The 23,258-nt window shown below is 36.9% G+C and overlaps 1 protein-coding gene across 2 annotated transcripts in view; it reads left to right on the top strand.

Moving 5' to 3' along the window:
• Positions 1–23,258, top strand: part of LOC127852897 (protein MMS22-like) — a 91,461-nt gene that overhangs the window by 58,756 nt on the left and 9,447 nt on the right. For both annotated transcript variants that reach the window (XM_052386930.1, XM_052386931.1), the window contains 7 exons: positions 10,451–10,621; positions 11,291–11,407; positions 12,393–12,491; positions 13,889–13,930; positions 17,641–17,772; positions 19,441–19,499; positions 21,859–21,996. In XM_052386930.1, coding sequence (XP_052242890.1) covers positions 10,451–10,621; positions 11,291–11,407; positions 12,393–12,491; positions 13,889–13,930; positions 17,641–17,772; positions 19,441–19,499; positions 21,859–21,996 — 758 coding nt within the window. The remainder of the gene's footprint in view (positions 1–10,450; positions 10,622–11,290; positions 11,408–12,392; positions 12,492–13,888; positions 13,931–17,640; positions 17,773–19,440; positions 19,500–21,858; positions 21,997–23,258) is intronic.

The following is a 23,258-nucleotide window of genomic DNA, read 5'->3' as shown; positions in this document are numbered from 1 at the left end:
TGACCAATCTTATCTCGGAAGAACAGCGGTTCCAGGCCCCAAAACAGAAACTGTTAAAGCGGGCTCTAAACCGTCACCGAGCCAAGAATAGGCCAGAGGAACCAAACGATTTAGACTTTGAGGTTTGTATTACATTAAAAGCCGATTAATTAACACACCAATTAACTTTAATAAAATAATTTATTAAAGTACGTTGTATATCACACCTTTAACGCCAGATATATTGCCCGTGAAATATACAGACCGAAGGTGTGAAAACGACGTTAATTGTGACAACCGAATATTCAGATAATTAAAAAAAAGATGTCATCTCTATTATTTATAAAAAAAAACTAATGATCATTTTATATCAAATGTATTGCCTTTAATTTCATGATTATTTTGAAGATTTTGCTGTTAATTCTTTCAGCTCGACACAGACTACCTGAAGTGTGCTGACTTTTTGCTGGCCAACATCCGAGTGGGAGACCAAAGACACATTATCTTCGCCACGGAATACCAGCTTAACCTATTTTGCCATGCTAGGCGCTGGTTCATGGACGGTACCTTCAAGGCGAGTGTACACTGAATAATGCATCTAAAATTATCTTCTCAAATTCAACACTTTCTTATATATAGGTATACTAAGTTGTATTATTTGCTCAAGGGGACGTTTGTCAAATTATTGTGTATGTGTGCTTTGACACTGTATTGAATGTTTTGTTTATTAATAAATATAAAATGAAATCTGTATTTCGATGTGATTTTTTCAGTTGTTTTATGTTTGGTAAAATAAAATGTATGTCAAATTATTGTGTATGTGTGCTTCGACATTGTATTGAATGTTTTGTTTGTATTCTTCTTGTTATCTAATCTTATTAGAGCTATCAAAATATATGCAATATAAATGACTTTGTACTTTGTTTTATATCAAAGCGTCTCTATCATTGTAGCACCTCATTTCGACGATATACCTGAAGCAAAAGACAAAAGACAAAATAAACAGTAATTAAGATAATATAATACTGTATTAAACAATATCCCATTCAGCTTCTGACAAGCCTAAGATAAATCCTTTAATATCGCTATACGTATAAAAATTAGGGCCACACGACCCAGGAATTTGGGCGAAACGACCCAGGGCGAACGTGACTTAGGGCGAAACGACTCGGGGGCGAACGGGATTTAGGGCGAAACGACCCGGATTCGGTAGCTAAAGAAACTTCAGCGTACAGTTTATAATGGGTGGCCATTCCCCGCTGTAGTCTACGGGCGGGTAGTGAACTGGTTGAGAAAAGTGGAAGCTTTGTGGAAAAGCGGTTTGAGAAGTTTGTAAGAAAACCCTGAATTATCAGTCTTGTGGGAAGAAGGCATTGCGTCTCCACGCAGAGGGCCCTTATCACATAAAGAATATAAGAACCATCAAGACCAACCAGGTAGGGTTTTTATTTTTTTAAACTAACACCCCGAATTTGGTCGTATTTTCTGTTGCTAAAGTTTACTGTTTAGGTTGTTTTGCATCAAAAATCGGCAAGATAGATCTAGCAAATTTGCCAATTTTTTTTTATTAATAACGTATGTTTCATTGATTGTGAGCTTTTAAAACATTTTGACCTTTGAATAAAGCATAAATCAGGAAAAGAATTTTAACAGTAATTGAAAATACGATCAAATACGCCATTTTTGCTGACTGGGACAGGTCTTTTTTAGTTAAATAAAATGTTTTATTGTCCCCAACATATGAGCCCAGCAGCAAGAAATGTTTTTTTTTTTACTTTTTGTAAAACAAATATGGGCAACCTACCGTAATCCAAATTCGCCGACACCTTAATTCGACGATGTTCTATTTTTATCGATTAAATGGATGATTATTGTCTTGGAATCATTTCAAAGTAATACAGCCGAGTTTAAAATTATTATTTTGTGCTATTAAACATTCATTATTTCTCAAATTATTTGCTAAATATTGCTTCATGTAACCGTTACATCGTCAAATTTGGGTCACACCAGGATACAATTATTTAGCATTCAAACAACGATTGGGATAAAAACTGGGGGAACCCATGCTGAAATTTTCAATTTTAATTGTTTAGCAGAAGCCACCATACCCAATTTTCTTAGGTGTATGTGGAGGCTTCTGGCAGCATGATTCTGTGAATATAAATGGTGACATTTGATTCTGCATTAATTAAACATGTATTATTGACTTTTTTAAAGTATGTGTGAAAAATATAATTTGTAACCACTGTTACAGGTTTTATCTGGTTCTTCAAAAGCAACACCTGCAGTCGAGTCCATGCCAGACAGAGGGTGCATGTGAATAAATTGCCTTTTGACTAACTTTGTGTTCTTTATCAAATACATGAAGATTTTTAAATATATGTGTATGTTGTTTTTTTAAGAAAATAGAATCACCAGAACAGGTACAGGCACCCTTTAAATGTGTCGAATCCAGGAGCTTCTGGGGGCCTCTGGCCCCCTTGTCCCCTGGACCCACCGAGGGCCCTGCGGCCCCCTGGCTCCCAGCTTTAAGTTCAGGATTTTCAAAATATCCAACTTTGACCCCTGCAAATGCTTTGCTAAAACTTTGGCTACAGTTTCTAAAATTTGGCTACACAAAATTCCATTTGGCTAAAATGTTGGCCACAGAAATTTTTGGGCAAGAGGAGCCCTGTTTGGATTGTATTTGGGTCATCTGGGGTCAGCAACTAGGCACTAGGTCAAATAATAGAAAAACCTTGTGTAGACTATAGAGGTCACAGTTTTCATCAGATTTTATTGAAATATAGTCAGAATGTTTGTCTTGTTAAAATCTGGATTGGGATTGACTTTGGGTCATCTTGGGTCAAAAACTAGGTCAGATTAAAAAAACAAACTTTTGTAGACAGTAGAGGTCACAGTTTTCATTAAATCTTTATGAAATTTGGCCAGAATATTAATCTTGATGAAATATGGGTTGGGATTGTATTAGGGTCATCTGGGGTCAAAAACTAGGTCAAATCATAGAAAAACTTTGTGAAGACATTAGAGGTCATAGTTTTCATATGATCTTAATGAAATATGGTCAGAATGTTTATCTTGATAATATCTGATTTTGGATCGTATATGGGTCATCTGGGGTCAAAAATTAGGTAACCGGGCAAATTCTAGTAAAACCTTGTGTAGATGAAAGAGGTCACAGTTTTCATCACGTCTTAATGAAATTTTGTCAGAATGTATTAATTAATGAAATTTGGCTTGGGATTGTATATGGGTCTATTAAAATTTAAGTTCATGAAGCAAGGTTAGTCAGGTGAGCGATTCAGGGCCATCATGGCCCTCTTGTTTTTTTCTTATTTTTGGCCATAATTTTGCCTTATTCCCAATCTCGAAAAGTATATATTTTCCAAAATGACTGCCTTAAATTCTCAATTGAAGTTATATTGTGATCCAGATGTACTGTGATGGCGATCTATTGATCATCTTGCAAAACGCCAGGTAACAGAAAAGCAGTAATTTTAAGTAAAGGAACTGAAGAATGAAATTCAGATGTATGTGGACCACTTATATCATATTCAACATGTTACAAACATTTGATTTTGATTGTTTTGACTATTAATATACCTACATATTAAAAGTAATTGCAGTATGATAGTTCTATGCTATTTTTAGCTCACCTGAGCACAACGTGCTCATGGTGAACTATTTTGATCGCCTTTTGTCCGTCGTGCGTCGTGCGTTGTGCGGCGTAAACATTTGACTTGTTAACTCTCTAAAGGCCACATTTATTGTTCAATCTTCAGGAAATTTGGTCAGAAGATTGGTCTCAATGATATCTTAGATAAGTTCGAAAATGGTTACGTTTGCTTGAAAAACATGGCTGCCAAGGGGCAGGGCATTTTTCCTAAGATGGCTATATATGGCTATAGTAAAATCTTGTTAACACTCTAGAGGCCACATTTATTGTCCGATCCTCATGAAACTTGGTCAGAAGATTCATCCCAATGATATCTTGGACGAGTTCGAAAATGATGTCGGTTGGTTGAAAAACATGGCCGCCAGGGGGCGGGGCATTTTTCTTTTTATGGCTATAGTAAAACCTTGTTAACACTCTAGAGGCCACATTTATTTTCCGATCTTCATGAAACTTGCTCAGATGATTTGTATTACTGATATCTTGGATGAGTTCAAAAATGGTAACCTTGGCTTGAAAAACATGGCTGCCAAGGGGCGTTTTTCCTTATATGGCTATAGTAAAATCTTGTTAACTTTCTAGTTTGCTCAATCTTCATGAAATTTGGTCAGAACATTGGTTTCCTGTGCAGTAAAGTTTGCTATGTGACATTAACTGTATTATGTAATTTTTCATAACACAGAATTTTCATAGTTAACATAACTGTTTTAGTCATTAACACTTATGATAAGCCTTTCAACTAAGAGTAACTGAAAGAAAGACAACATGTACATGATTTTGCAGTATTTATGCAGTATTTATCTCCCTTGTTTAACCTGGTTCAGTAATCTATTTTCAGTTCTGCTCTGGAATTTGGGAAGATATTGATTATTGATAAATGCACTGTTCTGAGGGAAAATTGACTACTCTGCCATTGATCTCTTCTGAACTGTATAAAATAAGCTGTTTTGGCTGACTTAAACACCTCTTGATGCTTTCTTGAAAAGTTAACAGCTCTTGAAAAAGGTTGGAATTTTGAAATAATTAAACTCTAAATTATTTTTAACACCAGCATCAAGACATTTTGGCATTATTTTCTAAATTATTCTTATTATTTAGATTATTTCTAATTGGCATTTTCTCAATTAGAAAGACTCTATTCTATTTCAATAACTTACGTAAATTTTTCTTTTTTTTACATTTGATTCACTGAAGTTTCCTAATCTCCATAAATATTGTTCTTTAGATTAAATTAGACCTATTTTGTAAAGTATATTTTTGAAGCACTTTCTAGACTAACAGTAACTTATATTTATATATCAGTTTTTTTGACAGATTTTGAACTTCTTTTTACATTCATTAAGGTATTTGCTGTATGTTGTTAGCTCCACTGGCCAAAGGCCAGCGGGGCTTATGTCATGGTCCTGTGTCCGTCGTGTGTGCGTGCGTGCGTGAGTGCGTGCATGCGTCCGTGCGTGCGTGCGTTTACTTTTTCTTAAAACATCTTCTTCTCCTAAACTGCTGGTCCAATTCTGATGAAATTTCTCAGGAATGTTCCTGTGGTGAACCTCTTTCAAATTTGTTCAAATGATGCCCCTGGGGTCAAATTTGACTTTGGCCCTGGGGGTCAAAAAATTGAAAATTTGCTTATATAAGGCCTATTTTGTGCAAACTTTATAAATCTTCTTGTCAAGAACCATTGGGCCTAGGGCTACCAAACTTGGTATGTAGTGACATTTTATAGTCCTCTACCAAGTTTGTTCAAATTATGCCCCTGGGGTCAAATTTTACCCTGCCCCGGGGTGTCAAAAAACTGAAAATTTGCTTATATAAGGCCTATTTTGTGCAAACTTTATAAATCTTCTTGTCCATTACCGTATGGCGTAGGGCTACCAAATTTGGTATGTAGTGACATCTTATAGTCCTCTACCAAGTTTGTTCAACTTATGCCCCTGGGGTCAATTTGACCCTGCCCGGGGGGGTTAAAAAATTGAAAAATTGCTATATAAGGCCTTTTTTGTGCAAACTTTAAAAATCTTCTTGTCCATAACCATTGGGCCTAGGGCTATCAAATTTGCTATGTAGTGACATCTTTTAGTTTTCTACCAAGTTTGTTTAAACTATGCCCCTGGGGTCAAATTTGAACCTGCCCTGGGGGGTTAAAAAATTGAACATTTGCTTTTATAAGGCCTATTTTGTGCAAACTTTAAAAATCTTCTTGTCCATAACCATTGGGCCTAGGGCTATCAAATTTTGTATGTAGTGACATCTTATAGTCCTGTACCAAGTTTGTTCAAATTATGCCTCTGGGGTCAAATTTGACCCTGCCCCGGGGGGGTTAAAAAATAGAAAATTTGCTTATATAGGGCCTACTTTGTGCAAACTTTAAAAATCTTTTTAACCATAACCATTGGGCCTAGGGCTACCAAATTTGCTATGTAGTGACATCTTATAGTCTTCTACCAAGTTTGTCCAAATTATGCCCCTGGGGTCACATTTGACCCTGCCCCGGGGGTCAAAAAATTGAACATTTGCTTATATAAGGCCTATTTTGTGAAAACTTTAAAAATCTTCTTGTCCATAACCATTGGGCCAAGGGCTACCAAATTTGGTATGTAGTGACATCTAATTGTCCTCTACCAAGTTTGTTCAAATTATGCCCCTGGGATCAAATTTGACCCTACCCCGGGGGGGTCAAAAAATTGAAAATTTGCTTATATAAGGCCTATTTTATGAAAACTTTAAAAATCTTCTTGTCCATAACCATTGGGCCTAGGGCTACCAAATTTTGTATGTAGTGACATCTAATAGTCCACTACCAAGTTTGTTCAAATTATGCCCCTGGGGTCAAATTTGACCCCGCCCTGGGGGGTAAAAAAATCAAAAATTTGCTTATATAAGTCCTATTTTGTGCAAACTTTAAAAATCTTCTAGTCCATAACCGTATGGCATAGGGCTTCCAAATTTGGTATGTAATGACATCTTATAGTCCTCTACCAAGTTTGTTCAAATTAAGCCCATGGGATCAAATTTGACCGTTCCCCAGGGGTCACAAAATTGAACATATGCTTATATTGGGCCCATTTTGTGCGAACTATAAAAATCTTCTTGTCCATAACCATTGGGCCTATTTCTATCAAATTTGGTAGGTAGTGACATCTTATAGTTCTCTACTTAGTTTTTTCAAATTATGCCCCTGGGAACAAATTTGACCTTGCCCCAGGGGTCACAAAAATGAACATATGCTTAAATAAGGCCTATTTTGTGCAAACTTCAAACATCTTCTTGTTCTTAATTATAGAGCCTAGGGCTACTAAATTTGGTATGTTGTGATATCTAATAGTTCTCTACCAAATTTGTTCAAATTATTCCCCAGGCCTCAAATTTGACCCTGTCCCGGGAGGTCACAAAACTGAACATATGACGTTTACCAGGGGAGATTACTGCGGCCGTGTGGCTGTGACCAACTAACAACAACATCTTGTAAACATGAGATAAAACCCTGTCATTTAGTGCCATTTTAGATCAGATGGTGACTGCTTACAAAGGAATTGAAGTAAGAACATGTGTTCTGAATGTTTTTCTTATAAACTGAAAAAAGTCGGGATTTATTTAAATATGTCGAAAGTGACCATATATCCGGATAAAAAAAATTCGGATGACATGTTTATTTAATGTCTTTTTTGTAGTGTTTAAACCAGTTTAATAATATCTTATTGATTTTAAAACACAACTTCCATGAACATAATTATTTCCATAAAAGTCAATATATGATTCTGCATTGTAAACTCAAACTTTGTATCCAAGAGAAGGTGTAGGAATTAATGAAGTGCAATGTTCTTAACTGTCTATATGCTGCTTTTTAATAACTAATGATTCATTGTTCCATTTGTGAATTGTGACTCATGAAATGTGGAGATATGATTGTCAATTGCTCAATGATCTATATAAATTTCTGATCATTTTATAATTTTCTTAATATAAGTTATGAATTGATCTTAGAAGTCATATGTATTACTTAATTAAATACATTTATAAATATAAGAAATAATCTTTAGATTATCATAATATTCTCAGGCCTTTTGGTCTAAGGGATGTGTGGGTTGTTAATTATATGTATGCCCCTCTTCGAAGAAGAGGGTGTTTATTGTTTTGCACATGTCGGTCCGTCCGTCATCCGTATGTCCGTCCACCAGATGGTTTCTGGATGATAACTCAAGAACGCTTAGGCCTAGGATCATGACACTTCAAAGGTACATTGATCATGACTCGCAGATGACCCCTGCTGATTTTGAAGTCACTAGGTCAAAGGTCAAGGTCACGGTGACCCGAAATAGTAAAATGTTTTCTGGATGATAACTCAAGAACGCTTATGCCTATGATCATGAAACTTAATAGGTACATTGATCATGACTCGCAGATGAACCCTATTGATTTTCAGGTCACTAGGTCAAAGTCAAGGTCACGGTGACCGGAAATAGTAAAATGGTTTCCGGATGATAACTCAAGAACGTTTTATGCCTAGGATCATGAAACTTCATAGTTGCATTGATCATGATTCGCAGATGAACCCTATTGATTCTCAGGTGAAAGGTCAAGGTCACTGTGACCCGAAATAGTAAAATGTTTTCTGGATGATAACTCAAGAACGCTTATTCCTAGGATCATGAAACTTCATAGATACATGGATCATGACTCGCAGATTACCCCTATTGATTTTCAGGTCAAAGGTCACGGTGACTCAACTTAGAAAAATGGTTTCCGGATTATAACTCAAGAACACTTACGCCTAGGATCATGAAACTTCATAGGTACATTTATCATGACTCGCAGATGACCCCATCGACTTTCAGGTCACTAGGTCAAAGGTCAAGGTCACGGTGACTTCACAAAAAAAAATGGTTTCCGGATGATAACTAAAGAAAGCTTACGCCTAGGATCATGAAACTTCATAGGTACATTAATCATGACTCACAGATGGACCCCTATTGATTTTCAGGTCACTAGGTCAAAGGTCAAGGTCACAGTGCCAAAAAATGTATTCACTCAATGGCTGCCACTACAACTGACAGCCCATATGGGGGGGGGCATGCATGTTTTACAAACAGCCCTTGTTTGAGATGATTCTTTACAAAAAAAGATGCTACTATTGTATTTGTTATAAATGTGTGAAAGGCTCTAAGAAGGAACCAGAGATTATTAACCCTTTACCAAACACCAACAGGATTTTACGGGTTTATAGCTGACGACTTTATACAAAATTATGATAAAATGAGAAATTGCTCAAGATGAGCAATTTCTCCTTTTATCACAATTATTTCTACCCTACCTGATTATTTCCTTAATATTCCATTACAATTTAATTGTGGTCTGCAACCTTTTTCAAATTGGGAAAGTCCAAAATGTGTCGTTTGGTAAAGGGTTAAGGCATTTTGATTCCTACGGGTCTTGTGAATCTGTTTCAAATCAAATGCGTATATTTGATCTTCAGCATCTAAAAATATGTGAAATAGAAAGAACAACAATATCTTTTGGAGAGATAAATGTACCTACGTTATAAGCAATGGGACTGTGCTTCAAAGGAACAATTCCCGGGCTTTTTAGTCTGTTTAGTTAACACGGTAGTAACTTTTTCCATATATGCTCACCCTTCCAACTTTAAGCGCCCAATGGGACGAGGGATAGACAGAGAAAGTCACATGCTTGAGTACATTTCAACCCATGCGCATTGCGCGTTTTTTTCGCATAAAAAAACAGTGGAGCGATACAGGGCCCTCTTGTTCATTTTTGTAACGATACATAGATTCTTTAGACTTGGCTTGTACCTGTTCTAAATTTTCTGTCATTGTTCTTCATTTTCCGAGTTCTTGGAATAAAAATTAGTTATTTTTGTTAAAGCTGCCTTGGTTTTCACTTATAAATAAATTCTTTGAGTGTATTTAGGCGTCCCTGACTGAACGCCTTTAGTTAATTGAATTACAACCAGTCAGTATAGTCATCCTGAAATAAGAGTTTGTCAAATAAATATTTCGGCATTACATAAGTGCTCACAAAGTTACATAACTTGTAACCGTCCTGTGACCGGTTCATTTGTGTAAGCAAAGGAGACCGCACTACCACGCCTGGATAGGACAGTTGAGTTCAATAATGGTTTGGATCGGTAAAAAAAACATGGCCGCCAGGGGGAGGGGGGGCTTTTTCCTTATATTTATATAGTAAAAAAGCTTGTGAACACTCTAGAAGTCACATGTTTTGCCTAATCATCCTGAAATTTTGTCAAGACATTAGTTATGTGGATGTCTCGGACAAGTTTGAAAATGGTCATGATCAGTGAAAAAACATGGCCGTCAGGGAGTGGGGCAGTTTTCTTTATATGTATAGAGTGACAACATGTGAACAGTCTAGAAGACACCTTTATTTCCCAATCTCCATGAAATTTGGACATATCTTGGAAGAGATAAAAAATGGTTCAGGTCTGTTAAAAAAACATGGCCGCCAAGGGGCCATTTGTTGTTCATTCTTCATGATACTTCGTTAGAACATTTGTTCCATTGATATCTTGGGCTGCAAAGAACAGGTCATTTCTTTTTATCTCAGGTGAGCGACTTTGGGCCTTTCAGGCCCTCTTGTTTATGGAATGACAGTCTTTTTATCTTTTTGTCAAATCAATTTTATTAATAAATAAAAGATTTCAGAAACCATTTAAAAAATGGAGAAAAGTCCTTGAATTGTGTACAGGATATTCAAGATAAACAGTGTTCTAAGCTTTCTGACATGTCAGAAGCAATTGTAACAAAATGTTAGTCATGTCAATTTCAGTCCTGGAAGGACAAGATGGCCTTTCAAAAGCAGGTCACCCAGTATTTCTCAGAGATCCCAAAGTGTGTGACGCCCGTTGTCAAGGCGATGACCCCAGCCGATGTCGTTAGCAACATGTACAGGGTAGTGGGGTACATAGTGAAGTACTGTGCCAAGCTGCTGTATGTACGGGTAGGCATTATGTGGGCTATTTTGATGTACTAAAATCTGCTCAATATGAAACAAAAAGTTAAAACTTTATTTATCAGATGAATTATGCATCACTGAACTTTTCGGACGCTTAAAATTACAGGTGTCCAAAAATTAAGAGACAACAATAAGGTATATGAAAATTATAATTATATTTGAATAAGTGGAAAGCCCAGAGATTTAATGTATTTGGCTAGAAAAATCCTATTTTTTCATAAATTATGAAGACTGTTCAAATTTTGCCCCCCCCCCCCCCCCCACACACCAAAATGCAAATAATTATTATAATATTGAATTAAGCTAAACAAATAAATTGTGTTACTAAAAAATTATATTGTACTGATATGTGAAAAAAAGTTGATACAAAGCTGAATACAATTTATAATAAATTTGAGCATGTGAACAGGGGGCTTAATGCATGTGCATAAAGTGTCGTCCCAGATTAGCCTTTGTCGTCTGCACAGGCTTATCAGGGACAACACTGTCTTCTTTTACGGTATTTTTCTTTTTAAGGAAGTTTTTCCTAACTTAACTCCTGTTAAGATGGGAAGTGTTGTCCCTGATTTGCACAGTCTAATCTGGGACACACTTTATGCCCATGCGTTAAGCCCAGTTTGCTCTGAGCGATGTACATGCATTACGTATTTGCAGCAAGATGTGATCATACCGAGCCTGATAGGCAGCCTGGTTGTGCCCCACAGTGTGATGAACCCAGACAAGCCCCTCAGTCCCGTGTTCCTTACTGCCTTACGGGACAGTCTTCATCTGGTAAGTCTTTGTCACCTTGGTTACAGCGTGATGAACCCAGTCGAGCCCCTCAGTCCCGTGTTCCTTGCTGCCATATGGGACAGTCTTCATCTGGTAGGTCTTTGTTACCTTGGTTACAGCTTAAGGAACACAGACAAGCCCCTCAGTCCTGTGTTCCTTACTGCTGTACGGGACAGTCTTCATCTGGTAAGTCTTTGTTACCTTGGTTACAGTGTGATGAACACAGACAAGCCCCTCAGTCCTGTGTTCCTTACTGCCGTACGGGACAGTCTTCATCTGGTAGGTCTTTGTTACCTTGGTTACAGCGTGATGAACACAGACAAGCCCCTCGGTCCTGTGTTCCTTACTGCCGTACGGGACAGTCTTCATCTGGTAGGTCTTTGTTACCTTGGTTACAGCGTGATGAACATAAACAAGCCGCTCAGTCCCGTGTTCCTTACTGCCGTACGGGACAGTCTTCATCTGGTAGGTCTTTGTAACCTTGGTTACAGCGTAATGAACCCAGACAAGCCCCTCAGTCCTGTTTTCCTTACTGCCATATGGGACAGTCTTAATCTGGTAAGTCTTTGTTACCTTGGTTACAGTGTGATGAATCCAGACAAGCCCCTTAGTCCTGTGTTCCTTACTGCCATACGGGACAGTCTTAATCTGGTAAGTCTTTGTTACCTTGGTTACAGAGTGATGAATCCAGACAAGCCCTATAGTCCTGTGTTCGTTAGTGCCATATGGGATAGTCTTCAACTGGTAAAGTTGAAAGTTTGAGAAGCAAACTACATCAGTATTTCTCAAGCGTTGGAACTGAAACTTGAAATATGTCATAACCATGAAATGTAGATGAGCAACAGATAATTTTTATGCTTAGTGACCCTCATGTTCCTGAGTTATGTTCCCTTGGACTTACCATGGCTGCTCTTTCTTTGACAAAGCAGTATGGTGGTATTTTTAGTCATGTTACAAAGCTCTAGTTAAACTTGTTCTGTTTCAGTACATCCAGGGCCTGAGTAACCTCTCCTATGATAGGGATCCCTACGTTCAGAGACGACTGAAGGACATTGTTACTGTCTACCTGCCCAAGTTTTCATTGGTAAGATTCAAGTATTGGCTTGGTCATTTATAAGGATGAGAATTAGAACTAAAGCAGCGGAGTTCATCCTGTTTAGCTTGACAATTCACCAAATAGTCACAGAAATACTACTCACACACTGTCAGTTTCTGTGTAATGCTTTGGTTAACCCTTTATATTGACGCATTTGTAGTCTCTAAGAAAGTTAAATGTTATTAAAGACCTTTCTTACTAAAGATCTTTCTTACTAGATTCAAGTTTTTAAGGCTTCATTTCCAACCCTTAGATACTGATGAGCAGCAAACAGCATAAAACAGCATAAAACCTGAACAGACTGTGAGTTACTCACAGGCTGTTCTGGTTTTATGCTGGTTGCAAAAGCCTTTGCTTCTTATGGGGGACAGGGTTAAGGTATATGTGCAACATCTCCATATTACTGTTTCTACCACAAGTACTCATTTGAATCTTCACAGATGTGTTCAGGGTCATCGTTTGAGGTCACTCACCAAGTTTAATTACTCCTACCTGCAATCGATTAGAATTATTTCCCCTTTTTGATTGTAAAAAAAGTGTTTGCGTGCAAGTACTTCATATTTCTATTTATCACGTGCCATACCCTGTTTCCCATGTAATATAACCATTACAAATATTTTTATCTATACTTTTTAAGCGTTTTCACTGGCTTAGTTTTTCGTTCGATTGACCAATCGCATTTTGTTATTTTGCTGAAATGACGTTGCAACATCAAATGACGTCACAAAATGTAAATAACATTTGGGATTTATCATAATGTTTGCCTAAATATTTATTTAATTTGCTCATTTAAAAGCATGTGATAAAAAAGATCTGACACTCGTTGTCATTTCATACCATATTTTATTAAACTCGTCCAGGAAATTCATTAGTAAGCTCGCCAAAGGCTCGCTTACTAAAAAATTCCTGAACTCTTTTAATAAAATATGGTATGATATGACAACTCGTGCCAGATCCTATAAATATACTAATGATATTGACATAAAACTTCACATGTAAGTTCAGGGTCTTGATTAAAATTTACTGACCAACTAACTCTCTGTTATCAGCTTCTAGGCAGGATTATGCCCCCTTTTTGTAACAACTTATTCAATCTGACAGCTGGGAATTTGGGGAATTCATTTTAGAAAAAAGGATACTTTTTACAATTGGGAATATGACTGAATAATGGCTATAAAATCAGCTTAAAAAGCTGTTATTTTCCTGTTTTGTGACAAGTTTTAGTAATTCTCAGTAATATTCGTAGGTATTGTAAGAGAATGTAATAAATGTCAATTTTTTTCCTATTTCAACCAAACAGAAACGGTTTCTTTATTTCTTCATGGTTTGTATGTGAAGCAAGATTGCATTGCTGTTCATACTATTTTATATGTTTCTATTTTCAGAAGTCTGCTGTCTCCTTGGCAACAGCTGTTCATCCTGTTGTGGTTAGTGGCGTTACAATTCTAGGTGTCTTCAAAATCAAGATTTTATTTGAAGAACAGTGTGATGCCTAATTTATTGTCAAGCTGGCTTTTAGTCAGCTCAATAAATCTGCCACAGTGGACAGGGGCCTACTTTAAAATTTCAGGGAGAAGTGACTTCTCCCTCAGCTAAAATTGGGAAAAAGTGAGGCAACTTAAAAGAGAAGTGGTTTCTGTTCAGCTTTTTAATGTCATAAATACTCACCTGTTATCTCATAGCTTACTCCTTTCCAAGGGAGTTAAATCATTTGGAAAATATTCAAGCGCTGGGATCCGTCCACCTCTATAAAGAATCCAAGTCAGGTTAAACATAGTACAACGTAACCAGACAGGAAATCAAGAACCACAACTCATCTTTCCTTTCTGGATATTCATGAGTGCACGCCTTTCTTTAGGCTATGGACTTTTTCAGTCTTTTCGTTCTTTTTCGTCGGAGTTTGAGGGATAAATGTTATTTATCTTTTCTCTATATCATTTGGTTTATACTCGTTGGATAGCCTCCACTATAAGGAAAGCTTATTCTTCTCTTTCATCGAGGGATTTATCCCTGTTTAAGATAAGACCGCATGAATTAAGAGCTCTTTCGGCTCCGTGGGCTTATATTAATCAGACCCCACTGTCTGAAGTGATTCAAGCTGTTTTCTTGAGGAATCCGACCACCTTCTCCTCTTTTTATCTTCGTTCTCTTGAGTGCCAACAAGACACTTTGTATATGTTGGGTCCTCTTGTTGTTGCTCAAACTGTAGTTTCTTCTTTGGCGTAAGTACTCTAGGCCATCCGAGAATTAAGTACAATACTGTACTAACGAAGATTATATGAGGACATGATGCTACTATCTCTGGCTGAAAACCCTGGATATGGATTCTGCTGTGATGGGAAAATGTTTTTGTAAAGTAAAGATGAGTTGTGGTTCTTGATTTGCTGTAAGGTTACGTTGTACTATGTTTAACCTGACTTCTTTATAGAGGTGGACGGATCCCAGTACTTGAATATTTTCCGGATGATTTATCTCCCTTGGAAAGGGGTAAGCTATGAGATAACAGGTAAGTATTTAATAATTCAAATGAATTTTACTTTTAAAAATTTGTTGTATCAACTTTTCACTTATTTTATTCCCCTCATTACACCACGCCCATCATCATTATGACTAATCTTTAACAACTCACATTTGGCAGTTTGGGGGGATTATAGTAATAAATATTAACAAACACACTGAAGTGTTAATGTTGTGTTATTATTGTACTTCATGAATTTAAGTAATATATTTTCGGTCAATTTTCTGGCTCGAAGATAATCATTAAAAGTAGCAGAAGTCACACATGTCAAGGGAGAAGTTATCTCTCATGTCTCCATCACGGCTGAGCCCGGAGTTGAAGCTTGTGCAATGTGGGTCAGCCCATGCTAGTTCTGACTGTTACTTGATCAATCTTCATGCAATTAAAACAATTACAAATGTTCAGGGAGAAAACAGTGTGCTGCATGTAAGACCCATTTCTCTAGCTCAAAAGTCAAGGTCATACGTATCAGTCAAAGGTCATATTTTGGCATTATACAGCTTGACCGGACTATTACTTCACCATTCATTATGCTGTTTTGAAATAACAAATGTTCATCCCACGGAAATTTTGTGTTGCATATGTGACCTTTGTCCCATAGCTAGATATTCATTGTCATATTAAGAGGTCAAAGGTAAAAGTTTTGCAGAATACTGTTTTTCTGGACTGCTACTCCATATTTCATCTTACAATATTAAAATATCATGCCACAACTTAAGCATTTGCAGAGACTTATGTAAAAGGTCTCATGGGTAAAAAAAAACTGGTCAAATAAAAAAAAAAAATTTTATTCCACTATAGAGGCAACCGTTATGTCTTGATAAAACATAGCCAGAATATTTTTCCTTACAATATAAATGCAAACTTTGAATCTGAGTCATGTGCCTTCAAAAACTAGGTCATAAGGTCAAATCTTAGAAAAAATCTTAGATATTTAATGCTGACAGTATGTATTACTGAATATGGCTCATGTGCATCTAGAACCTATGTCACAAGATCATATCTTTAAAAGTCTTACAGCACATAGGGCATTGTTTGTGACTCAGCTTCATGAAACTTTGTCAGAATGTTGTCTTGACAATATCAAGGTCAAGTTTGAATCTCTTGTCAGGTGCGTTCAGAACCTAGGTCACCAGATAAATCTTTAAAAAAATAATCATCTGGTTACCATTCTAGAAGCCACATTTATGACTCTAGAGGCCACATTTATGACTCAGTCTTATAGAAACTTTATAAGAATGTTTATCTTGACAATATGAAGGTCATGCTTGAATCTGGGTCAAGAGGGTTCAAACACTAGATCCCTGAGTCAAGTCTTTAACAACAGGTATCCATGAACTCTGGCTAGCGCTAAGTGAATCTCAATAAACACAACCTTGTCAGAACCTTTGGGTCTCGGGTGAGCGCCTTATTGCGTTTGGCCCTAGTGTTAAATAAATACTATATGAATGGCATTCTTGAGAACAGGCTAAATATGTTGCTTACAGGCATCTCATTTATTAAAATCAAAGCTCTTATGTATAAATATAAACATAACCATTAAACCCATTTGTCAGTTTCATACACAAAGTTTGTTGACCATATTTGTCTGATAAACTAATTTGATGCCCCCGGTAGGGTGGCATATAGCAGTTGAACTGTCCGTCAGTCAGTATGTGTGCATGTCAGTATGTGTGTATGTCAGTATGTGTGTATGTCAGTCTGTCCCTCCGTCCGGAAAAAACTTTAACATTGGCCATAACTTTTTCATTATTGAAGATAGAAACTTGATATTTGGCATGCATGTGCATCTCACGGAGCTGCACATTTTGAGTGGTGTAAGGTGAAGGTGAAGGTCATCCTTCAAGGTCATATGTCTAATATATGGCGTCTGTCCGTCTGTCCAAACACTTTAACATTGGCCATAATTTTTTCACTATTGAAGATAGCAACTTGATATTTGGCATGCATGTGTATCTCATGGAGCTGAACATTTTGAGTGGTGAAAGGTGAAGGTAAATGTCATCCTTCAAGGTCAAATGTCAAATATATGGCATCTGTCCGTCCGAAAACTTTAACATTGGCCATAACTTTTTCAATATTGAAGATAGCAACTTGATATTTGGCATGCATGTGTATCTCATGGAGCTGAACATTTTGAGTGGTGAAAGGTGAAGGTCAAGGTCATCCTTCAAGGTCAAATGTCAAATATATGGTGTCTGTCCGTCAGAAAAACTTTAACATTGGCTATAACTTTTTTAATATTGGAGATAGCAACTTGATATTTGGCATGCATGTGTATCTCATGAAGTTGCACATTTTGAGTGGTGGAAGTTCAAGGTCAAGGTCATCCTTCAAGGTCAAAGGTCAAAAAAATAATTCAAAGTGGCGTTCTCATGAAGCTGCACATTTTGAGTGGTGGAAGTTCAAGGTCAAGGTCATCCTTCAAGGTCAAAGGTAAAAAATAAATAAATAAAAAAAAAATTCAAAGCAGCGCAATAGGGGGCATTGTGTTTCTGACGAACACATCTCTTGTTCTTTATAACTTATTTGTCTGTTGAACTCAGATGTGACTGTTAAACTCTGATCTAAATATGTAAAGCACAGGAATCAATCTGCAGCCTGGATATTTGATTTCAGGGTAGCCTGCGGTCCACGTTCATACAGCAGCCGAATGAAGAGGCTGTGAAGTTCAGACATTTCATTCTGCAGCTTGTCATCTCACAGTACCTGAATGTTCAGGCGATGAAGATTAACCCACAGCACAACCTGGTATTTTTGCAGCCTTAACCCTTTCCCACTTTGAAGCAATGTGAAAATGGCTATGTGCAAACAGCATAAAACCAGAACAGCATGCGAGTAACTCACAGTCTGTTCAGGTTTTATGCTGTTTGCTGCTCATCAGTATCTAAGGTTTGGAGATGAAGCCTGAAAAACTTGAATGTAGTAAGAAAGGTCTTAAATTGAATATAACTTTTGACGATTTTTTATGCCCCCATTTCGAAGAAAAGGGGGTATATAGTTTTCGCACTGTCTGTCTTTCGGTCGGTCGGTCACACTTCGTGTCCGCTCTCTAATTCAAATAGTTTCATCCGATCTTTACCAAAATTGGTAAGAAGTTGTATCGAGACAATATCTAGGTCAAGTTCGAATATGGGTCATGTCGGGTCAAAAACTAGGTCACGGGGTCACTTGGTGCATTTCAATGATTAAACATGGTGTCCGCTCTTTAATTGAAGTAGTTTTCATCTGATCTTTACTAAACTTGGTCAGAAGTTGTACAAGACAATATCTAGGTCAAGTTTTAATATGGGTCATGCCGGGTCAAAAACTAGGTCACTGGGTCACTTAGTGCATTTCAAGGATTTAGCATGGTGTCCGCTCTCTAATTGAAGTAGTTTTCATCTGATCTTTACTAAACTTGGTAAGATGTTGTATTAGGACAATATCTAGGTCAAGTTCGAATATGGGTCATGCCGGGTCAAAAACTAGGTCACGGGGTCACTTAGTGCATTTCAAGGATTAAGCATGTTGTCCGCTCTCTAGTTTATGTGGCTTTCTGATTAATTTTGATATTCTAAGACATTTTTATGCCCCCAAAGGAGGGCATATAGTGATCGGACTGTCCGTTCGTCTGTCCGTCACACTTTGCGTTTAGATTTCGAAAAATGCTCATAACTTCTATGTCGCTTCAGATAGCAATTTCATATTTGGCATGCATGTGTATATGGACAAGGCCTTTCCATACGCACACAAATTTTGACCCCAGTGACCTTGAACTTAGGGTCCGCGTTTAGGTTCTAAATCTGCGTTTAGGATTTGAAAAAAACCTAATAACTTCTACCAAGCGTTTACACAGTTATACTTTTATGTAGTGACAAAGTTACAGTTGGGGGCATCCGTGTCCTGTGGACACATTTCTTGTTTTTAAAGCTTATAAAATTGTAGTCATCAAATTTTGCCTTGTCTTTAAACAAGCTGGGATCCTATTTTATTAGCTTTCAACATTTTTAACAAGCCATGCTTTAGAAACCCAAAAAGTGTGCCAAAAACCATGTTAATTTAACAATATTCATAGTAAGGGTAATTGGAAATACTTGCTGACTTATTGTCCCCTACCGGTGAAACTGGAGGGGACTTATGGTTTGCGCTCTGTCTGTCAGTCAGTCTGTCTGTCACACTTTTCTGGATCCTGCGATAACTTTAAAAGTTCTAAATATTTTTTCATGAAACTTGAAACATGGATAGATGGCAATATGGAGATTATGCATGTCATTTCATTTTATTCCTACGTTAAGAATTCTGGTTGCTATTGCAACAAATAAAAAAAAAATTGTTACTGACAATGGTGGAGTTTCTCTGGTAGGGGACTATATTGCTTGGCAATCTCTTGTTGATCATTATTTGTGCATTGCATTATGTTAGTGTTTTATCTTTCAGGGGTTTGCCTTCATTCACGATGTACTACAAAGAACATCATCACTGGAAGTGAAAGGAAGGTGAATACAACTGACTGTTTTTGTTGCAAGCAAAGGGTTCTTCAAGGGTCACTAAATTAAGCACTTCAAAAGAAAAGTTATAAATAGATGGCAGGCGGGGTTGGTGAAGAGGAATTATTTTTGTCCATCTGTCTGTTGGGAACATTTTTGTGTCAGCTTCATATTTATTCTATGCCCTTGGAGGGTTTATTCGTGAACTTTGGCTTAAATGATTTGTTGATTTAGACGAAGTGCAGATAGATTTAGGTCACACTCAATGTTTGAATGTTTGGGCCTGCATTTCCATAATCATTCTATATCTAAAAGCATTTGCATGAAACATGCCTTAAATAGTTATCAGATAGAGGAAATGTGCAAAAGGCATGAGAGAATTATGCCACTGCAAGGTTATGGTCACCAAAATATCATGAAGGAGAATATGGCTATGCTTTATACTGCCTTTCACTTAGTTTAAAATATTCCTGGAGATGGGCCTTTTTATGTCCCCCACTATAGTAGTGGGGGACATTTTGTTTTTGCCCTGTCTATTGGTTGGTCTGTTTGCAACAACTTTAACATTTTGCAATCACTTTAGCTATATTGAAGATAGCAACTTGCTATTTGGCATGCATGTTTATCTCATGGAGCTGCACATTTTGAGTGGTGAAAGGTCAAGGCTAAGGTCATCCTTCAAGGTCAAATATATGGGTCAAAATTGCTTATGTAATGTCACTTCTGCAATATTGAAGCTAGCAATTTTATATTTGACATGCATGTGTATCTCATGGAGCTGCACATTTTGAGTGGTGAAGGGTCAAGGTCATCCTTCAAGGTCAAACGTCATATATGGGGACATAGTGTTTCACAAACACATCTTGTTTTTCTTGCATTACCATATAGATAATTATTATGATAAAATTTCTATCTAAGGACTGTTCCAAACAAACAAAAAAGTAAATAATATTCATTGGTTGGTCCTTTATCGAAATTGATTTATGAAAAGAAACATGGCTGCAAGAGATGGGGCAGTTTTCATGTCCCCCACTATAGTAGTGGGGGACATATTGTTTTTGCCCTGTCTGTTGGTCTGTTGGTCTGTTGGTTGGTTTGCGCCAACTTTAACATTTGCAATAACTTTTGCAATATTGAAGATAGGAACTTGATATTTGGCATGCATATGTATCTCATGGAGCTGCACATTTTGAGTGGTGAAAGGTCAAGGTCAAGGTTATCCTTCAAGGTCAAAGGTCAAATATATGGGTCAAAACCGCTCATTTAATATACACTTTTGCAGTATTTTTAATATTCAAGATAGCAACTTGATATTTGGGATGCATGTGTATCTCATGGAGCTGCACAATTTGAGTGGTGAAAGGTCAAGGTCAAGGTCATCCTGCAAGGTAATATGTCAAATATATGTGGCCAAAATCGCTCATTTTATGAGTACTTTTGCAATATTGAAGATAGCAACTTGATATTTGGCATGCATGTGTATCTCATGGAGCTGCACATTTTTAGTGGTGAAAGGTCAAGGTCAAAGTCATCCTTTAAGGTCAGAGGTCAAATATATGTGGCCCAAATCGCTAATTTTATTAATACTTTTGCAATATTGAAGATAGCAACTTGATATTTGGCATGCATGTGTATCTCATGGAGCTGCACATTTTTAGTGGTGAAAGGTCAAGGTCATCCTTCAAGGTCAAATATATGGGTCAAAATTGCTCATGTAATGTCACTTCTGCAACATTGAAGCTAGCAATTTTATATTTGAAATGCATGTGTATCTCATAGAGCTGCACATTTTGAATGGTGAAGGGTCAAGGTCAAGGTCATCCTACAAGGTCAAACATCATATACGGGGAAATTGTGTTTCACAAACACATCTTGTTCTTTATGAAGAATGTTTAATTTTGCACCCATTTTCATGTATATGTTGGTTTTTGCCTGTTTAGAAAGGAGTGGCGTATATCAAGTTCAAGGTCAAACTTTATGGTCAAAGATCAAAATTCAGCACTTTATTCTTGAAATAGGGCATGTCTTCTATCTAAATTTACTGTCCATTAAACAATTTTAAATAATAAGTTGGCACAAGTGATAAAATATAAGAGTTAGTCTTTTGCATACAAGAGTCAGATTACTAAATTGAAGGCAATACTTCGTTTAGGTCACAATTAAATGTCAAACGTAATTAAGACGTTTTCCGATCTTTACTTGAAAATAATCTTTTGGACACTTGTTTAAACATAGTTTTTATGGATTTCATGGGTTTCCTAAATATATCTTGTAATTTGCTAGTCTATCCCCCACATGCCTTCTTTTTCTTAGTGTAAATCTCGTTGTAAACAAAGGCTTAACTCCCCTGTATCCTGCTGTATTGCAGAGATCTGGCGCTCCTGTTGCGGCCATGTTTGGAGCACCTGCTACTGGTTGCCCATAGCGACCCCAGCATCAGCACCGTGATTGGCTGTTTGCAGGCCACAGCGGAGGCTTACACAAGCAACAGGGAGGAACAGACTATGTAGGTGGCTGTAGTAGTGATACCAATGTGGTCCTGTATTCACCAATCCATTGTTTTTCTATTAACAGAATTGACTTAGACCTAGGGAAGAAAATACTTCAGAGCTAGAGCATACTGGTATTTACATGCTATCATTTTTTACACCCAATTGTTTTTCACCCACTACATCCTAATTGGGACGGTGGGGGCAATATATTTGAAACACTCTGTCCTGTGTTAAGTGTGCTGGTCCGCCTGTCTCCGCGTCTGTTAAATACTTATCTGCGCCGTAACTTTTCAGGTGAGCATCTTTTGCCCCCTTGTAAAAATACTGCTGTTCTTTATTTTTGTTTACATCTATCAGGTCAAATTTGGCTTGTGATTTAAGTTTACAAGTGCAAATACGCACAAATTCAACATGAGGGGGGGGGGACCTGCTAAAGGTCCAAATAATTGTGTAAGAAATGAAACTGTAATACATAATTACTCATTACCATTGATTCTTGAAAAATCTGCTGTTTCAAATGTGTAATAAACATATATTGAAATTATATGCCAAATATTGTATTGCTATTCAAAACAACTATTGGTTAATTGTACATATAGATGTTGATTTATTTGCATAAAACTAACCAGTAAAACAACTTATAACAATTTACTTCACCTTCAACATTTACAAGGTCAAATTTGTATAATCTGTGGTCACTTTAAAATAGAACTATGGTTAAATTGTTATATGGAATCCATTTTGAAATGTTGAGTATGTTAGTTAGTTCTTCCTTGCCAGGCATCACTAAAAATGTCTACATTTATGTCTGAACATGTGTGAATTTATATAATTTAAAGAAGAAATACCAACCTCTATCCAGCTACAGTTTTGTGTCATAAAAATGCATTTTTATAATATCATTAAGATTTATGTGGTATTTTCTTTGGGTATCAACAGGTAGAAAAACAGAATGCTTACCTATTTTTAGCAACTGATCATTTATTAGTCCCCTACCGGTGAAACCGGAGAGGGACTTATGGTTTGCGCTCTGTGTGTCTGTCAGTCTGCCACACTTTTCTGGATCCTGCAATAACTTTAAAAGTTCTTCATATTTTTTTCATGACATTTGAAACATGGACAGATGGCAATAGGGAGATTATGCACGTCATTTCATTTTGTTCCTAAGTCAAGAATTCTGGTTGCTATGGCAACAAATAGACTGGAAATATTGCTGAAAATGGTGGATCCTGCAATAACTTTAAAAGTTCTGAATATTTTTTAATGAAACTTTAAA

Source organism: Dreissena polymorpha, chromosome 12 (genome assembly GCF_020536995.1).
Source record: "Dreissena polymorpha isolate Duluth1 chromosome 12, UMN_Dpol_1.0, whole genome shotgun sequence".
Taxonomy (NCBI): domain Eukaryota; kingdom Metazoa; phylum Mollusca; class Bivalvia; order Myida; family Dreissenidae; genus Dreissena; species Dreissena polymorpha.
This window is presented reverse-complemented; position numbering and strand designations above follow the sequence as displayed.